This window comes from Diuraphis noxia, unplaced genomic scaffold (genome assembly GCF_037042655.1).
Source record: "Diuraphis noxia isolate RWA-SAM2 unplaced genomic scaffold, SU_Dnox_SAM2 contig0004, whole genome shotgun sequence".
In the NCBI taxonomy this organism is placed as follows: Eukaryota; Metazoa; Arthropoda; class Insecta; order Hemiptera; family Aphididae; genus Diuraphis; species Diuraphis noxia.
This window is the reverse complement of record NW_028301714.1, coordinates 48,939,841-48,961,240: the sequence shown is the minus strand read 5'-3', so window position 1 is coordinate 48,961,240 and position 21,400 is coordinate 48,939,841. Positions and strand designations below refer to the sequence as shown.

At 29.6% G+C, this 21,400-nt stretch overlaps 1 protein-coding gene across 2 annotated transcripts in view; it reads left to right on the top strand.

The window, feature by feature from the left end:
* Positions 1-21,400, top strand: part of LOC107167797 (uncharacterized) — a 57,497-nt gene that overhangs the window by 20,575 nt on the left and 15,522 nt on the right. The window contains exon 1 of one of the 2 annotated variants that reach the window (XM_089226407.1): positions 5,545-5,576. The exons of the other annotated variant lie outside the window; for it this stretch is intronic. Coding sequence (XP_089082533.1) covers positions 5,560-5,576 — 17 coding nt within the window. The 5' untranslated portion in view covers positions 5,545-5,559. Of the gene's footprint in view, positions 1-5,544; positions 5,577-21,400 lie in introns of those variants that run through there. 2 annotated transcript variants of the gene reach the window in all.

Genomic DNA, 21,400 nt, shown 5'->3' with positions numbered 1-21,400 from the left:
TCAAGTCCATCGCACATCGTGTTAGTTACATATATCTATGTACAATGCATATTATATAAACGTCTCATGACAACGGTCTTCGTCGGCAGCAACTAACAAATCTCCCGCAGGGACTCTGCTGGGTCTATTCTAGTCACCGTCTGGTCGTAGCTGCGGGGGGTAGCAGCATCGCCCAAAGGGATGCGGCGGAATTCCGTTGTTGAATGCATAGGATTTTTCTGAAAAATAAGGGTTTCAATTCAGTGTGTGTAAATTATAGGAACATGCCGACCGCCTGTATAATACAACCACCCACCGGGTGTTCGGCATTCAACCCATGAAAAATAGATAAAATATACACACTACATGCCACACTACGATGCGACTGCCATCCATCTTTCAGACAATGACATTTTGTTCTTCAACGCAATCGGTAAGCGTGTTTTGTCCTTTTCTATGTACAAATTTAGAGCGGTATAAATCATGGACGACAACAATCAGTGTTTGTTGACTTTATTTTTTTCCATGTTGCTTATGCTGCAGATCCTTAAATTTGTTTTTGTGTTATTATTATTATTGTATTATTTAAATTTATACTTTTAAAAACTTACAAAATGTATCTTTGTTTTTTAAAATATTTAATTTTTAATTTTGTAATTGATAATAGTTCTATTTATGAAAAACAATCCGTATATTTAGTAGGTATGATATATTTGTTGAGTTTTACTTTTAAGATTATCATCTGCACGTGTAATCTATACACTCTAAGTACCTAGTCATATAATGTATATTGATAAATGGTTTATTATTCACTAGAAATCTTATTTATTTCATAGTTTTTATTATGTATATATTGCGATACTATATATTTATGATACTGTATCGGTACCTATATAATATTTTTATCGGTCTCGTATAGGTGTTTTTTTTTTTTTTTATATATATGGCTATATTGTAACAAGATCATTGATTATTTTAAATACTCGAGGAATTACATTCTTTGGTATAGTAATAGATATTAATAGGCAATTTGAGTCAAAATTATGATTCGAAAAATTAAATTAATTAAAATTTTTTTTTTATTAGGATTAAAGGCTTTGTTTGACTGCTAAGGATATCTACAAGTTTTATATTGGTTGACATTCATTTTTTTTTTATATATTATGTATTATTTGTATACTATATATAGTATATAGGTATAATATTCACATTTGAAAAAATATTTTTTGTCTCACGTGTATACTGTATATATTATATTATAGACGCATTACACAAATTTAAATATTAATTTACTTTAAATCTGCAGATTATAAAAACGTCTTTAATCGTTTTAAGACAATTTAACGTAAATTATATTTTTTATCTCACCCATAGATAAAAATATAAAAACATAAAAACATAAAAAATAAGAACATAATTATATTATTGTGCATAAATTTACTCGTATGTGCACGCTTAATCAATGGAATATTTGTTAAATTAATTGTTTGTGTTTGTAATTATGTACTTACATTTTAACGTGAGAAATGGAGTAAAATGCCTAACTAACTACATAAAGTTATATAGGTAATTAACAATAATTAACCTCAAAAAAGTATGAATACATAATATCCTAGAAATATGTTTCGTGCCCACAATAAATCTATAAACAATACGGCGTATTATATATTTTATTTTCTATTGTATTATGTCGGTCATTTCGTTGTATGTAGGTATATATTATAGTATCAACCTCGGCATTCCTTGGTATCGATGGTGTTGAAAATACTTCTTTAGCCAGTCAAAAAAGGTGCTCATATTCCCACGTTCTTTTTAAGTTTAAAACTGCTACTTTATAGGCAGATATATATTACTCATAGGTATGTAGGTATTCAGTTTTTAGTATAAAATCTTTCCATGCACATATTCGACACATAATATTACTGTTTTTCGAGGTAATGATTACACTTTTATTTAAACTTCGTTTGGGTTAATTTTATATAGGTACTGGTCAAATTGGAGGGACAGTGAAATAAGTCAAGGGTTCCCCGTTAATTCGACACCCGACGTGTGTCCGTATAATATACAATACCATGGTATCTACATATATAGGTATACTGAATTACATATACAGGTACAACCTCGTATACAACGAATGCCTCACGGGAGATGCCTGCTGGAATCCAAAATTCTTTTGTGTGCTCGCCCCGGTGGATAGTTATGTATGACGGTATAATAACATCACTATATGCGGCTTACAGTATTTTAGTGGTACCCTAATAACATGGCCGTATAATGATAACTCAGCGGCAACGACCTTGCCAAGGTGGTTATATCGCATAACAAATTCATATGCGCTCCAAGCATTAAAGTGTTTTTTTAACGTTTTTTTTTTTTTGTTTTATCATTATTATTATATGTTTAAGGTATATCGTTTTATTTTATTTTTCAAATGAACACCATAAGAGTTTTATTATTATAATAATATAATGTGTATAATTTTTAGCAGGAAATCGAGAGTTATTTTACGTAAAACCTACTCCAAATGCAACTTTTTATTTTAGTGTTTTTTTTTCTTTATTATTTCAACCCTACTATGGTGAAAATCAATTAACACTGCATATGTATGTATTATTAGTGCATATATATATGATGTATGTGTTTAAATATTATTCATAAATTATACTTGTTACCTAGTGGATTTGTTAAAAATACGAACTCATACTGTATACCATTATATTTTGCTGTTTGAATGTACTTATTCATGAGGTTTTATATATATACAATATATATATATATATATATATATATATATATATATATATGTATGTATTAGGTGTTTAAATATAATATATAATATACAAATGTAAATATTATAGATGTATGCTTTAAGTTTTTTACAAGTACTCTATTAAAAGCAAGACAGTTTTAAACCGCTTTACTAAAGAAAAAATATCTAACTGATTAAAAAAAATTTCTGAGACTTCTATCAAAGTATCCTTTCCATTAACTCTATTATCTAGCTGTTTTAATATAATAATTAACAACTTTATTTTATTCAATATTGTAATAGTTAATGGAATAGAATACTAATCTTGAGATCTTTTTTGGTTAACTAGCTGTTTCAATTACCTATTTAAACTTTTAGATTTAGAATACTTAAATTTTATAATATAATTTGCTTTTCATTTAATCTTAATTCTTGAGTATATTGTAAATAAATCATTGTACATGTCTTATCTAAAGTACCAATATATGGCATTCTTATATTAAGTTATGTATATTATATTGTATAATTCATAAGAATTAAGAAACCCCAACGAAATGTATAATATGTATTATAGTGTACATTATAAATAATAAGTGTGTTCACCTAGGCCAACGGTATTTATCATAATGTAAGGTTTTGTTTTCCACTATACTTTCATTAAAAAAAATTCTAATGCATTTTTTATTGCTTTTAATTTTCTGCATTCCCTGCAGACGCGTCAATATACCCGTGACCCGCAAAATTGAGATGAATGCTACGCTGGCCCTGAACTATTGCCCTTAGCGATGTGTGTCCGGTTTAGTTGCAGCTATAGTGTACATACACTTATTTTTTCTTTCCTCATTTGACAACAGTCGACTCACGGGTATAGGATCCATGGATATCTGTTTATTAAGTAAAAATAATTCATCATTAATAAATATATTATTTTGTATAATTGTAAAATCCGCGTCGAATGCAACATTATTTTAATCCTATAGAGTATATGATTATGTGTGTAGATATCATTTAATTAACTTGTTTCAGTTGAATCTTTATTATTTTTCTAAAAAAATTAAAAATTGTGTTCTAAGTAATATCGAATCTGTCACGTATTGAATATGGGTATTAGTATAAAACCTACGTATGAACTCTAGTGTTAGTATACATTCTGCATAACTTTTATGGTTTGAATCCCCATGATATTTCTGTTCCGAAAAATGTTATGTATATATATATATATATATTATATATATATAAGATTATCTTGAAGCCAACGGAATATATTAACGTCATTGAATTCTGACACCGCGATAGAATCCATAGTAATGTAAGTAAAAAAAAGAAAGGGCTGATCAAAACTCAAATTTATGGAAAAACAACTAAATGTGTATAATTTGCGACAAGGTGTAACACAATGTGTTAGCAAATGTTAGCGCACTACCAACACGTAAACCCCCCGATACCCCTTGCGTATGTATAATATTATATGAATTCAACCTGAGGGTACATTTAACATTTTCTCTCCTACTTATTGTTCTTTTATATGTGTTAATTACAGGTCAGTGGCATGTAACCAATAATCATAAATTTGTAGATTTCCTATGTATTATATATTTTTTAGATTGGTATTTATATTTTAATAATTGCGTCGGAGCAATTAACTTCGAAACGGCTTCCCGGCGAGCCGACCCAGATTTTTCTATTCACGTATACTTCGTATACCACTATAGTATAATATACGTATACATGCGGAGAGGGCTCTTGCAAACATAATCTTGTTCTACTGCTGTAGGACGGCAATACATCGTGACTACCGTATTTTTTTTACCCCGGGCGGTACGTCACCCACTTGTGTAAAATACCAATACATATATCATAATAACCGTCTTTTCGTTTGAATATTAATAATAAAAAATAAAGACAAAAATCTATGTCTATTGTAGAGAAAATAAACTAAATTATATAATACATCATAAGAATAATATTATACCTTAGGTATATCTAGGTTGTTTAATTGCAAGTAAAACATGTTTTGCTAGCTGTTTTCCTAATGTTGTTTGATTTCAATTGTATCGACCGCTTAAAATTAGAGTTTTTTTTTCTTACAAATTTACTTACATTCTACCTATAAGTTTACATTTTTGTTGGTAAAAAATCGAACAATCGAAATATAGCGTTTCAATAGAAAAATAAATCATACTAAATTATGAAAAAGTTTAACAGTTTGAGACCATGTTGAAGTATTTTAAACTCTTTTCTCCTCATAGTAAAATATTATAAACTAAAAAAAAATATTGACTAATTCAATGTCCAATAAAACATTTTCCATTAAAAATGCAATTGTACGTTACTGGATATCTATATTAAGTTATTGTAATTACATTTTGATAAACTGGGTTTTTTGAAAGTTAATCGAGTTAATAAGATTTTCATCGTTATGTTAACAATGATTGTCGATTAAAAATTAAAATAGCGCTTCACCATTGATTTATCTTGGATAAGAAACTATATTATAACATTATATCCCCTCGTGTTTGTCGCATGAATTACTTCCGAGTGTCACATATGCGTTTAGAATTCTTTACATAATCGTTTTTGACGCTATAAGATATAAGTAATATATCCTCCCCCCACTTATTCATACATTCCTGTATTTCCTATGCAATAGCAGACGTTACTAATCGCTCCAAAGAGTCACACGTGTCCTAATTTGTGTGTACTCATCGTATATACGTTATTTAAGATATTCCATGTTTTATATAAGTGTGTTTTTCTAATATATTTATTATTTGGTTTGTTACAGGTAATTAAAATTTTTCATATGTCAGCTATATATTGTTTTATAAGTAATGTACGACTTCGGCGAGTGAGTACAATCACATTATTATACTTATACATTCTAATATTTTAATCCTGTATAATCTGTGAACACCTGGAAAAGCAAACAAAGTAAGATAACGTTTACACGGTCATTGACACTCGTAAAACGTTACAAATAATTATATAATATATAATATTATCACTCGTAGATGCTAGTCATACATTTAACGACCTTCCTGTGATATCCATAGTAAACATGTCTCTTTGTCAAAAATTATTATTTTAACATCTTGCCAAAACAATTCACATTATAAATTGTCTGGAAATTCATACAAATCTGACGATAAATAGTTACAAATCGTAGATGTTCTATTATTTTCTATTACTATTATTGCGTGTAACTGATTTGAAGATTATTCGTCGATCTAATTTTGACGTGTATTATATTATATTATACTCACTTTGAATGTCTTTTAAATTACTAAAGTACTAAAAATCACAAACAAAATTACTTTACATAATATATTTATGATGGGCTGTTAGTCGAACACGCAATGAGAGTGCAAGTTGGATAATGAAAAACAATATAATATTGAAAACGCCGACGACTTTTCAGTGTAGTGGAGGGGTACGGCAGTGAAACTGCATTGGAGATCTTTCGCGTCGTCGTTTGACCGCGTTGCGCTCGTGTCCGGATTTGTATACCTACCTATATTACGTACGGTTGTATGTGCCACTTTATGGGAAACATATTGATAATAATTTCGGGTCCCGTTTGACCGTTCACTGAAGGAGAAGTACTAGCTAGGAATGGCTTCCGGCGGCGGTCATAATATTCTATCGTGCGGCCCTAATCTGCAATGCCGCTAACGGTATAAACGGCCCATTGTAATGTATAATAATATAATGAATGTAGTGTTACTGCAGCCGTCCCGATCGACAGTCCATTTCCGGATACTGTTTAAAGTAATATATGATGATATTACATAGATATTATATTATATTGTCAAAGTTCTATTCTTTTGTTGTGGGTGTAAATACCGCCGCACTCAAAATTCATAAAACCTGTAAATCTTCATATACCTACCAATTTGGATATGTAGTCAAGTTTTTTGGCCAAATGTGCAAGAGATTATCAAAAAATATTCTGTCATTACAGTAGAATAGGCTCCCAATAAACACTAATTTTCTGGTTGAAATGATACTTGAAGTTTGCTGCGTACATAATATGGACAACAATATTATAATATTTGTTGTCTTTTTATTATTATATTGTATTATTGCACACGCTTAGTTATATTTTTCATATGCTATTAAAAACACTAATTTTTATTGTACGTACAGTATAATTTTGTTGTGAAACTTTTAATTATCCAATCAATATACTATTCTATTGTCATCGTTAATTAGATGAATAGTGATAATGATATAAGTAATTCATAAATACACAATGTGTGTACTTCTCACATATACATTCAGCATTCAGCCTTTTCTACTTGTACATATACAATATACATATATGAACATGTACCTATGTACTAGTGTACAACTACTGCAGTAATATCGACATAACTGAATAATTAAACTGTAATTGAAACCTATGCGTGAGGAAAAATATCAATGTGTGCGGGTGTATAAAATAACTTGATTTAAGTAACAACACAAAATACTATAATATATATTATATATTTTTATACCCTTTTTGTAATTAAAAAAAATATTTTGAATTCAATTACTTTTAAGGAGGGTGATATCCACGATGCGTTTGTTGTTGTACCATCTTGATCTTACAAATGTATGCCATAACAAATTTTCGTTCATCATACTTTTAATAGTGTGCTGTTAGTTTCAATATTAAAGTAAATTGACTTACTATCAAACTTTTAAGAACATAACCTGCTCTTTTAAGTAATGGACATTTTTTGATATTTTAATTTTCTAATAAGATATAGGTATATGTGAAATACCATAATCTAAAGATGTTCTTTATATTTCGTTTGAAAATTAAGATATTGAATAAAAACCTACGCTCAAGCACAGATAATGTTCTTAACTAAAAGTTCGATAATATGACAATTCACTCTAATACAATGACTAAAAGCACACTATTGAAACTAGTGAACGAAAATTTGGTGCGTCATATGTGTGCGTAAGACGTAGGCAACAAATGAACGGGTAGCGTCAAGTATATTAACTCAGTTTTTTAGAAAAGTCTACAGCAAAATCGTCATTTTATTTGTCGTGTCTTTTTTCGCGCTCTGTCTATAGTTGAATTCCGGTTGCAGTCCTAATTTTATGCGTGTTATTCCACGTTCGGCCTGTATTATATGTTAATACATCTATAATGAATTGAGATTTTTGACTCGATCGTGAATACCGGTGAAGTCACGATATGATAACGTGTTGTTTCTATAGAGAATTTAAAATTTAAAAATCTAGTATTATATCAGATGTACGTGCTGAGGCAAATTTTGACCTAGTATAATATTAAAATATATTCTGAAACTATAAGGTAGCTCTTATTTTGCAGTTTATTTAGACTATAATATGATGGTAGCTCTTTCAATGCTCGTGCACACGTGAACATTTTATGCATGTGGTTATATTACGGATTGTATACATGATGAAATCTATATTATCTAATAATTTTCTGTTATTTGTACTCTATTGTCTTTCGCTCGATACATTATATTATGTACGTGTGGAGTGCATAATATCATCTAATGTAAGTATTGTTTCCTTGTCGTCGAACTGTCAGTTAATCGTTTAATGCTTTTGAAAACAGTGACGAAATTTTCATTGCTTTGAATTAGACCTTGACTCGATCAACTAGTTAGTATACTGTATAATTATATATGCTAAAATCGTGATTCGGCATTTTCTCCTTTGATATACTCCAATACTCATATCCTTAAGTATAAAATAGAAAAATAATATAAAATTCTTACCACATAATAAAATATATTATATCGTATGTATGTACGTATTAATATATTAATAATATTAATATTACATAGATGGATAAAGCATAGAGTAAATCATTGAATATTCATTTATCTAAGTATATTATACGAAATTCCTAATAATAACTCGAGCTATACGTTTAATTGTTATTATATATAAGTTTTGCTTTAAGTTATATGAAGAGTAGAAAAGCGAATCGATGAGACTACTATAATAAGGCTATTATAATAGGTAGGTACATAAAAATACATATTATTAACATTATAAAATTATTCGTTTTTTAATTTTAGTGATTAAAACGTATTCTTTCATAATTTTAAAATAAGTTTTGATATTATAGATTCTTAAATTCAGAATATAATATGAAACCTCCAGTTGTTTACTAAATCCGAAGTGGGGTGATAATTTAGAGGCGATGTTGCAATGACCACATTTACGCTCTATGTATACATGTGTAATATATAACACTTTAGCAGAAAACCGTGCTAAAGAGATAAATCATCATTACTGGGTTACGCGAGTGATATTATGTATACATTAGACATATTTTACACACAATTCGTATACATATACCAAAATTATGTAACCTTTATATCGTGTGTACTATTGTATATGAATATACCGCGGGTGCCTATATGGTCGCTTAAATAAGTATCTATACAACGTGCATTTTTTTGATCTTTTTGTTGCCACGGCAATTACCTAAACCTAAATACATTTTTCGTTTGACATTAGCTTATAATGCACAATAATGTATAAGTATTATGACGAAGTATGCAGCTTGCATCGGACCAGGGGTCGGAGGTCCTCTTTTATTTATTTATTTTTTGCGCACATAGCACAGTACATACGTTACTTTATTATCGTTGCATAACTGCCACAAAGTTAAATTACATTTAAACGAATTTTTTTTTTTATATATAATCGTGGTGATTTTATTTTAGCTTACAAACAGATCAGTAGATCAAAAACTCTTAGTATGATTTATTATATGCAGAGCTAGAAAGATGAGCGACGTTTCTCCAAAACTATAACGGGTCACGATACCTATTTTGGATGATGTAACTCGCGTGTTTATTGCTGCACTGAGCCTACACGAAATCGATCAATTCGGACTAGTGAATAGTATTATAGTTGCGTAATAATAAATAACGCATGAATGTTCTTATTACAAAATTTATTTAATTTGAAAAATAAAACTCAAAAACGATGCCCATTCATTGTCATAGTATTAATCTACAATATTATTTATTAAGATGAATCATGTTTACGAGCCTTCTGCATTTTTAAGGGTTATTTTATAACGGTTATGATTACAACTTCATATACACCATATACATATACCATATTGGTACGGTATGTATAATAATTATCGTTAAGAAATCATATAAAGTTGATATATAGATAGGTAAATAATTATTTATATCATTTTATTATATTTATGCCATCGTCAATCGTCAATCAAAGAAAATTAACTTTTTTTTCACAAATATTATTAAGAATATTAGTTTCAGGTTTACATTAGGAAAAATATATTAAATACTTATCTCATCTTGGGTTTATAGGTTGGAAAAATTGGGATATAAATGTTCAAGATGTAACTAATCTACTATTGCTTTGTAAAAATGTTTTTACAATGATTAAGTATCTTCTCTAAAAACAAAATGTAATTTTTATTGCACTTAGTTTTATCTTGATACAGTCAATTATTATACAATTTATCATGTATAAAGTATATTAATTATCATCATTATAATAGAATAAGTTAGTTACTACAATTTGCTTCGAAACAAATTTAATTTGATAATGCAACAATGCGACATACACATTTAATTTTTTTGTATCCCACGTAGGTAGTTTGAATTTATTGAATAAATTTATTCTTGTCACATAATTATTACTGTTGCAATTTAATACCTAACTCCAAATAAGTCTGAAGTGAAATAAATAACGTTTCCCAACTAAGGCGTTTTATTAATTGCATTTTTGTTTCCTAAGACTAATTGTATTCACAAACTATAATGTAATGTTTTTTCTACTTTATAATAAGTACTCTTAAATTCAACACTTTATTATATTGCTTATGCAAGTTTATAGTCGGGTTAAAAATTGGAATTAATTATAATTAGCTAGTAGAAACTTCATATTTATACTCATTACCTGTATAATATGTATTGCCAGTTATCCTTTTCTAGAATACTATCGTAGATTTTTTATTATATTCGTATCGTGTCCTAGTGATCCGATAAAATTGTATGACCTTCTGCAAAAACCAGATTTGCTCATCTAGAAATAGGGTGACAGATGGGAAGGGGAAAGAAAGTCACTGAACTGCGGAGAAATCGGAAACAGCAGCCGAGATATGCCAGCTGTGAGTGCAAATATATAATATATATATATTATATCGCGTCTAATAACCAACATCAAGTAACTTTGTTATTGGCATGATGGAAGATGTGTGTAACAGTTTTTCCTAAACAGTTAGTTTAGTATAGAACCGTGGACAGAAACATATATTCCGGTAAATAATGTGGAAAAATCTCATGATTATCTGTCTAATTTTTGTATCATAATTGAATATTAAATTCTTGGATATCATGTTCTCGTGCAAATCTGCAGATAGCCTAATAGATGTTTAAATAAACTGATTAGCGTAAACTTTATGATATTAAAACATTTGAAACATGCATTCGAGTAATGACTAATTAATATATTACTTTACAGTTTTGTGCAATGATAACTTTACAAAATTACATTGCTATAATATTTAACTTCTTGAAATTGTGTGACAGCTGCAACGAAAAGTTCAAAAAGTAATTTTGGAAATTTTGTTCAAAACCTTAACTTTTATAATCTCTGATGAACGGATGCTAGCTTAAAACGAATATAGGAACTGAGAGAAAATCAATTCAAAGGAATATTGTATTAGTCGTTTGCTGTATCTACTGATTCTACTGTGTTTATGTTAGGTAAACATTCAGTTTTCATCTGTAGCAACAAACTAGCTCCAAAAGAATACAATTATTTGTGTGGTGTGATTCACCGCACTATTGTTTCAAAATAGACCTGATAATAATGCAGCTGTGAAGATTATAAGAAAAAAAAATAACAATACTACATCAGTTTGTTCCAATTATATTACCAATCGTTGTTATTTTGATAAACCACCATGTAGTTTAAAGGTTACACGAGCGTTCAGCCTCAAAATAGAAAAACGATATACTTATCGGTTTACTGCACTATACACATGTGGGTCATGTTCAATATTGTTTTTGATGACAGTGAGACGTCCTTGTCATGTTATTCCTTTAAAATACCGGTAAAAACCGTTCAATAAATAATTAATGACAACCGCGATTGTTTTATCGTAAGTACAACGATATTCGTCAAATACCGTAGTCATTGAATGACTGAAATATTATTTCCTAAATATTCATAAGGAGTTGAACCACCTATTACATTAACTATAAATCAAATGAATATAATAGGTAATATCACATTTTTGGGGGATCACTTTTAATACATAAATTACCTATTTTTAATTGTCTTATAGACATTTGAAAATAAAGAAGTTTATTTTCTCGGGACTTGATATGGTTTTTGTCCAATTTTACGTTTTGTCTATGTGTTACTGTCGTCGAAATATTTGGACATCCACGTCCCTGTTAATATACTGTAAATTGATAAATAAAAAAACTATGGAATTTGACATTTCACCATATTAGTGGACAGGTCCCACTCAAAAATCAATCATACTATTTTTTATAAGTCATCGTATTATATGTTAACAAACCTGAATAGTCTTCTCGTATTTAATGGCATCTTTATCATTAGGTAATATTTTAACTACTGATATTATATTTAAAAAAAGTAATTAACTTATATTCTATGTTTAAATATTTTGATTGTAATTACCTACCTATTTTATATATACATTCATACTAAATAAATCATAATTTTAAATTTCCAACATAGGTAGTAAATTAGTTCATATACATTGTACATAAATTAGTAGGTATCACATTTTAATTTCGTTGGTACATAATGAATCACATGATAAATGTTGTAAAAATGTAAAAACACTAAAAGAAATAGTAATTATATTGTAGTGTTCATTAAAACGAATAGCCAATCATCAAAATAATATTCTAATATAATATAATAAATAACTGGATTGGTGTGTATTCATTGAATTAATTTTAAAAACCGTTAAGTCAAAACACCGCAAATACCACAGGATGTAGTCGTGTTCTTTCGGCAACCAGTCCATCTGTTGCAGGTGTGAGTTCACAGATGTGGAACCAGCAATAGCCCGTCTGTTTTATACTCGTCCAAAATATATAATTCTATAACATATATAACAGTATGCCCCCATAACTACCACTTACCAGTTTACGTATTTTTATAAATAAATTAAAACTCTAAATTATTATTCGAATGACGAACGATAAACAAATGGCGTGTGCCAACAAATAACTACACCTCTATTATAAAACTACACGTATGTTATAATATCGTTGTCGATCATATTATTATAATATTATTAATATGATTATTTTTTTATTTTGCGTATCGGTCAACCAGTCGTAATTCCCGGTTGCTGCTGCTGATGTTGTTGCTGACACCTTATACGGTTAGCCAGACGACATTGCGAAAATGTTGGATCACATACACAGCCGGGACGACCTTGCCTAGTCAACAATATCATTATTTTATATAATATACATACACAATAATATATGTTCTATTGTGTTGTTGATGCAATTCACAAAACTGTTTTTTTTGAAATTATTTATTTTTTTATTTTAAATAAAATGCATACGAAAGTCAATAATATCCGGCCATATAAGTTCTATATCATTATGTAGGTACGCATATAATATATGGTATATAAATGTTAAACAACACTTAAAATATTTAATATTTTAAATATTATCATCTCCCTTTGTAATAATATAATAATTGTTATTATGTTCAATATGAACATCAATTCAATTAGCGTTTTTTTGTTTTATTACCAAGTATAATTCTATAACTATTTTATTTAATTACGTTTTTTTCTTCATAAAAGTACTTACCTTTATTGTTTTATTGTTTTTGAATCAACGTTTTTCATTTTTATGCGTATGTAATGTACAGAAATAATTTATACGTTACGCGTTAAAAATTACAAGTATCTACGTTTATAATAACAATAATAATATAATATATCCATAAAAATAATTAGAAAGTTTAAACTCGTGTGTTATATCAATGAAGTAGTTAGTTATTTTCCGCAGGGTCAGTGTTTGTACTGGTCGCAGAGTGCAGACGTTAATATATACAGTATTGAAATGACCAGTGGACAGTGGTCGACCGATTTACTCGTTTACTTTGTTTTGGTAATCAACGCAAAACTCCTACAATTTCTCTTTGCGTCAATGTTTTTCAGATATTCTTTGTTTGAAGAAATAAGTATAATATATTTTTATTTATTTCGCATATAGTCATAACATTCATAACTCACAAACAAAATATTTACTGACCTATTTAAATTATGTGTAGTAAATATTTGATTTTAAGTATTGTATACATAATATATTGGCATGTGTAAATAATCGAATGGAAAATATAATTTTTTTTTTTTAATCTAATTTATTCCATAATTTGACTCAATTCGATATAACAAATCCGTCTGTTGTACGCTATTTATATACTTAAAATTTTTTAAGCCGTAGTGCAACGCGATGAAAACAATATTATTTATTTATTTGTCTGCATGCTTAGATAAGCCTTCTGCACAATATTGGTTAAGTACGCGTGCGATAATGTGTGATTCGCAACTCCTCGCTACGCAACGTTTGTACTATATTTTATTATTATAATCATCTTCATTATCGTTTACGCTTTTATAGAATAAAAATATAATCCTTATAAGTAAAGTTGTATCAACTACGGATTATTTCGTCGTATCGTTCGTCTCAAATATATGTGTATAATTGTGTGAGTAATATATGATAATAAATAATAATTTAGTTTTAACGTTGCACTCCAGAAACCGGAGATGACGCACAATTTCCCGCATTGATACCATGCACTTGTATTATACGTATACGTATTATAATATATCCACGATGATTGTTACAGTCTATAATTTTTGATTAAATTGTTTTTAAAGGTCTATTGTGGGGCTGATAGAATGGGAAAAATCACATAACATAATGACGTATTTATAGTAGTCGTGAGGCACAGTCGGTGTTTGAAACTGATTTTCAGTTTTTTTAAGAGATTTTATGTAATTCAAAACGTTTTAGACATAGGTGATTATTATTGTCATATTGGCGTTTAACTAGTAATCGAAAATCGAAATTCTAATACACGCTGCTAAACAGATTTGTCTCGAACGTCGCCTACTTAAATTACTAAAAATATTTTTTTTTAAATTACTACGTAATATCATGTACCTTTATTACAGAATGAATAAATCAGAAAATGCGCTGATTAACAAATTCATAATTTTTTGGAGGAAATCAGTATAACTATTTTACTATTATATAACTTTATTGTGTAATATCATATATTATTATAATATTATTGTCGTCGAAAAATTTTGCCGTTTATTATCGATAATATTTTATAATGTCTGGTGCCTGCCTTTACATCCTATCGCCGTAACATCGGTATAGTTTCTCTCATGAAATTAGGAAATTGTAAGGCCTCGTTGTTTTGACTGAATCTTGATTACTGCACGTGCGGATTATTATAACTATTATTTACTATCATTTCTTACACTAAAGTTTATCTAGTCTTTAGTCTATTTGTGTCTTATGCGATGACTGTATTAGTCCCAATCTATAAATCTACTGGAAGTTTTGATTTCCATAAGAATAAAAATGTATATTTTTCAAATTATCATTATCAGATATGCGTATCATTATAAATATTTTCGTCTCCTGCGAAAAAGTTTAGTTTTTCACTCTGCTCGCATCGATATCCTGTGGTTCTGGCAGGAACAGGTTTATTCTCTTTTCTGTACATTATTATTATTATTATTATTATTATTATTATTATTATTAATACTAGTATTTATGTAATACCTACGACCGTTTATCGTCCGGCCGTGACATTATAATTTTACATCAAAGTCTCTCGTTGTTTTACTCCGTTCAGAGCTCCGCGGTCCTTTTGCGCCCCGGATCTATTAATAACACCTCTATGCGCGCATGAATTGTGGGTCTCGTCGGTCGCTAGTGTTTTACAACAACACTTGGTAAGGGGAAGAAATATATTGTATTACTTGTTTTAAAAAATAAAAATAATATCCATTGCAAACATGGACAACGATTGTATTTGTATGTGCTATTAACTATTCATTAAACATGTATATAATGCACCTCTTGTGTGTGTATCGTACTGCCGCCCACGCCAACTGGTTCGACGCCATATAGTCATCGCTTGTTGGTAGAAATGTCATTCGTAATGTATAATAGGTGCTCTATTAAAATAAAGTGCAACGGCCGCGCATGTTGGAGGGTTATTTCTTATTACCGCCGTCTGCCATGGGATTTGACGTATGATAAAATTACAATTAGGCCAAAAAAGGGTAACATTTATTTCGGGGCGTGATACATTAATGGCCTATATTGACCTACGTAACAAACGTTTAGAAAAGAATCCTGTACTTCGCCGACTAGTCGTTTTTTTTTTACTTTATAGAGTTGAGGAATAACTATATTTATTTACAGTTTTTTTTTTTTTTTTATCGATCTTTATATAAACTCGACAGCAAGGGCCATTAGTTAATCTCTTAAATACTAATTACAATTTTTACAATTTTTTTTAGGTTTACATTATGTTACATATCTTAGCAATTAAAATTAGGTTAGTTACGGTAATACGGTTGGTTAGTTTGAGGAAGGTTATAATTTTCGTGTTTTGATCCGGGTTTGGTCCGAAAATTTCATCTAGTGTTTCCGTCAAGTTGCGTTTTGTATTATGTACAGTTTATATGTTTTGAATGTTGTTGAAAATAATTACTCATCAAGTCACATTTCCATCATAGACTTCGAATTGTTTTGGTTTGTTGTGTATGATATACTTATACCTTGTCGTCTAATAAATTTCTGCCTTAGTCCAAATCTTGGGATGTTCTTTTTTCAGGATTATTTTTATTAATATTTTGAACACGTACTTTCACGTAATATCTACGTTACATAATTGGTTCGTTAAATGAATTATATAGATTAAACACGGAAAATTGCAGCGTTTTGCAGACGAAAAATAATCCCATGTCCTTGTGTTTGAGTATGTGTGTTAACCTTTATGAGTACACTAGACGTACCTATACATAATACTGTGTGTGTGATCCAGATCTCGGTAAAAAAAAATATACATTGTTGTAAGGAATAAAATAAAAACAATATATGGTTCTATATGATGTGTTTTTTTTTTTTATAATATGGTAATGCGTAATGCATATGCAATAAAATTAAGTGAATACGATTAGTGTAGAATGATAATGTAATAATTGTTGTTGTTACTTGTTATCCATTATGCTAAACAGCGGTGAATATACTTGTTATGTCTTTTATAGATATACGTACAACATATATATATATATATATATATATATATATATATGTATTTAGTATTTATTAGACAAACTGAATTTGTCTTTTAATAAACACTGCAGGTACATTTGTTATGACTTTATGAGTGTTATGCCATTTATCGAGAACAAGTAAAACGAGTGCATCACGGTTTGCGCCATACCATTTTTTTTACTTTTAAATAATTACTGTAATTGAATTGTTGCATCCAATTATGATATTCAAGTGACAAGAAACACGCCTATTTATGCAATATACATGCGAACATAATTTATTAAACAAAAATACCATAATTCATCATTTGGGTCGAAAAATATAGACTGCTTATTGTATATTTTATACACAACCTATATTATAATGCACGTATATATTTATATTAAATTGATTATAAATATAATAACATTATTGTATGAAATACCATAAATTATTTAAACAATTTTGTCCGCGATTTGTATATATACAATCTCTTATAATTCAATAAATAATATATTTATATCTCTGATCAGTGGTCCCCGAGGTGGTTCCCAAACTTTTCATATTAGACGTGACCCACTTTTTATTAAAATACCATTTCATGGCTCACACTTATTTTTCAGTTTACGTTATTGGTCATATAGGGAATGGATCAATGAATATGATATTATATAATACGTTTTAATAGTAAAATACCAGTAGGTATGTGACTTATGTAGGTAGTATGATTGAAATTTTATAATCCGGCTGCGTGTACTATATCTTAATACCTTAACACGTAAACGTGAACTTCTCGTTAACGATTATTAAATAGGAGCAACGAACTAATATTATACATAACTAATGCTACCTACCTTATATAGTATGTGTAGATTGTGTATAGGCGTAAAAAAATTTTTCAACTAGATTTAAATAAATATGATCATTTTTAAAAATTATTATGATATATTATAATTAGGGCACAGGATTTGTAGCATTTGCATATTTTTTTTGCACAGTCACAAAAATAGCAGAGTGCGAAAGAAATGCGTTTCATGCTACCACAAAACTAGTTTTGAAATTTTATTGTGCTTATAAATGCATATTTTGCGTTTTTTTGGTTTTTAGGGCATATTTTCCTTTTTTATATCGTTTTTATGGCATATTTTGCTTTTTTTTGGTTTTTAGGGCAAATTTTTTCCATTTTATACTTTTAGATGCATATTTTAAATAATTTATAGGTTTACCAATATTTTTTCTTCGACGTTTTTATTTATTTATTTATTCATACAAAATAACGTTGATATTATCGACCATATTTCTCGAGATTTGCCGAACTAATGCCGCAATTTGTCGGGTTATTAATTTTCTTTAATTTTCTCCTAACCCAAATAATTCAAATAATTAAATGTAAGTTGTTAAATAAAGTTGTAAATAACATTTTATCATAAAAATAATAAGTACCAACAGAAAAATTCTTAATTTTTATTCAAAAATATCCACTTTAAAATGCATATTTTTTATACTTAAGTGCATATTTTTAATGAATATTTTGTATATTTAAATGCATCATATTTGGTGACTTTTTAGAGCTACAAGTCCTCTGCCCTAATTATAATATATAAGATCGGTAATTTAAATGTTTTTTGTGCTATCTTGACTCCAAGAAACTTTGTTGTCTTCTCTCACACAAGTTAAACGATTTTGGCCATCAACGAATTTTATGTATTTAATGATCGACTTACAAACATTTTGATGTAGAAAACGTACAATTTTTGGCGAAACAAATGAGATAAAATTACGCATAATTAGCGTGACAATTAAACCATTATGACCCGCACACAGTGAGTCGATTAGGATGCAGTTGAGGGGAGGGGGGAATGTTTGATATTATGTTACATTATTATGGGCTATGGTTAAGTGATGCTTATGCATAGTGAACACAGATAGTGTCAGCGACCGGGAATTTTCCGGATACGCGCCGCTACCGTTTCCGGGCTGCAGCACATTTCCTCGCCATGTCCCACGGCAGTGCGCGCAACTAATTTCAATTAGTTGGTGCGGCACGTGCGCACTGCCAAAATCTAATCCTCGTGTATGTAAATGTTTGTAGGTAGATTGGTCATACTTAAAAGTATTATACCCAACTTCATATTTCCTAGCTACCCGGGGTGAAAACCTAGAAAGATTCTCTGTGTGTCTCTTAGTTACACCTCATGAACCGCGAACCTGAAAAAAAACTATGGTTATAATAACTACATCGACTTGTTTGATAGTTCTCGCATTGTAGCTATATTACTATAGGTATGTTATTAATAATTTATTATATTATATGATTGTATTACGAGCCGTGTTGGACTGTGTATAGTTCCTATAATAAAATATGTTATTATTATTGTTTGCGAAGAATCTTTATAATAACAATAATAATAACAATGGCGGGTTGCGATAGAGGGAAGGAGGGTATCTTAAGTTTAAGTGTGACGGCAGTAGATGTGGTGGTGGTTGCGGAACAGGAGGTAAAGTCAACGTCCTGGTGGCGACGGCGGCGATGTGCGACCATTGGAAACCGCATCGACAACGGCAGCAGAAACGTATAGTGTCCTTGACCCGACAACAGACGGTCCGATGTCCTTTCGGACGTGCAAGTCTCTTTCTTAAATACACACATATATGCGATCTGTGTATGTGTGCAAAATGATTGAACAATAACTGTCATATCTCTCTATCTGTCTCACTCTTTCTCTCGCTCGCTCCCTTAACGCGTATGAGTATATTTTTCGTACAGTATAGTATACACTAGCACAATTTTAAGCACGCATTTTTCACATAACGTAAATAAATATATAAATATATTTGCAATGTGTGTGCGTTGTGCTTATATATATATATGGTTTATGTACGCAAACGCACAACTTTTTATTTCAGCAGTGACGTACAAAATTGATAAAGAAATAAAATTGAGTGTTTTTTTCTCTATTCATACGTATACTGATCCTTTGTGCATACTGGAGTCCTGCCGTTAGTCCACTTATTCCAAGCGCGATAAAAGCTATAACCGTAACCAATTATGAGGAATATAATATTGTGTGTAGGTATACTCATATTATCGTTGTTGAACTTGGCCCGCTGTTGCAGCTTCTCGTTATTGCCATGTCGCGGGTATTTAATGCAATTATTGTATCACTTTGTACTATTAAAAATCGTAATTTTATATAATATATTATCTAATTATTATTATTCAACTCATATGCTGTAGCACAAAATTCCGTGTTCGTGGAATACGGTTGAAATAATTAAATAATTACATATTATTAAAACGTACCCAACAGGCCGAGACTGTGTGCGATGTATCGAATTCTTTAATAACATATATATTTTTTTTTACATCAGATGCATTGATTGAATATGCGTATAAAGGTATAATATATTAGGTAGTACCTGTATAGTACTGTTGTATTTCTCACATCTATTCTACAATGCAATTGTCATTGAGTATGGTTTATGTTCGTTGTTGCCTGCTGCAGATTTAAAATTTAATTTGTTGTTAGTACCTTCGAAAGTTGTGTATTTGTGCCTATATTTATCTTGTATTTAATAATTTATTGAATTCGAACGAATATTATTGTATTCATTCTTAGTGCTTCAATATAAAAGCTTCTTGTTTTAATATAACATATATTTTTCTACAAAATTATTACAATAAATAGCTTAATACATAATATAATATACACGTCACACATTTTCAAAAATTAATTGACACGTAAATCATGCAGTCTACAATATAATATAATTTAGATAATGATCTATTATAGACAGGTACTTAAAACTATTAATTTAATTATTTATTACCTACAATCGCTGTCGAAGAATTAAAATAATCACTTGACTTTGAGTGTGAGTTCGATGTAATATAATATTTATCACGCACATTGAGTCCCCTTCCTCCCTACTCCACAAGTCGTGACGTATGTCAAAAGCTGCAAATTTGCCTCTTAGCATTGTGTGTTTAAACCGCAGCGGATAAACAGTGCATTCAAGTCTCCGGACTCTGACAACTAGGTACTTCCAATTCGCGCCCCTGTGACAACATGCGCCCCGCCTCATTTCCTGTCGGGCTGTCAGAGCTATATTACGTAGATGAGTGGGCGGTCGCGATTAAAATAATAATAACAACAACAAAAGAAACGAAATGTACTACAACGACGACAGTGATGTGTTTGCATAATCATCAGACGGAATGATTGGCATCGGCGGTCGCGTACAATGATATAATAATACTGTACTATCATTTATACCACCGCAATGATTCAGGTGTAAAGTGAAAAAAATAGAACAAAAATAATTTTTTAGCGTTCGGACAAGG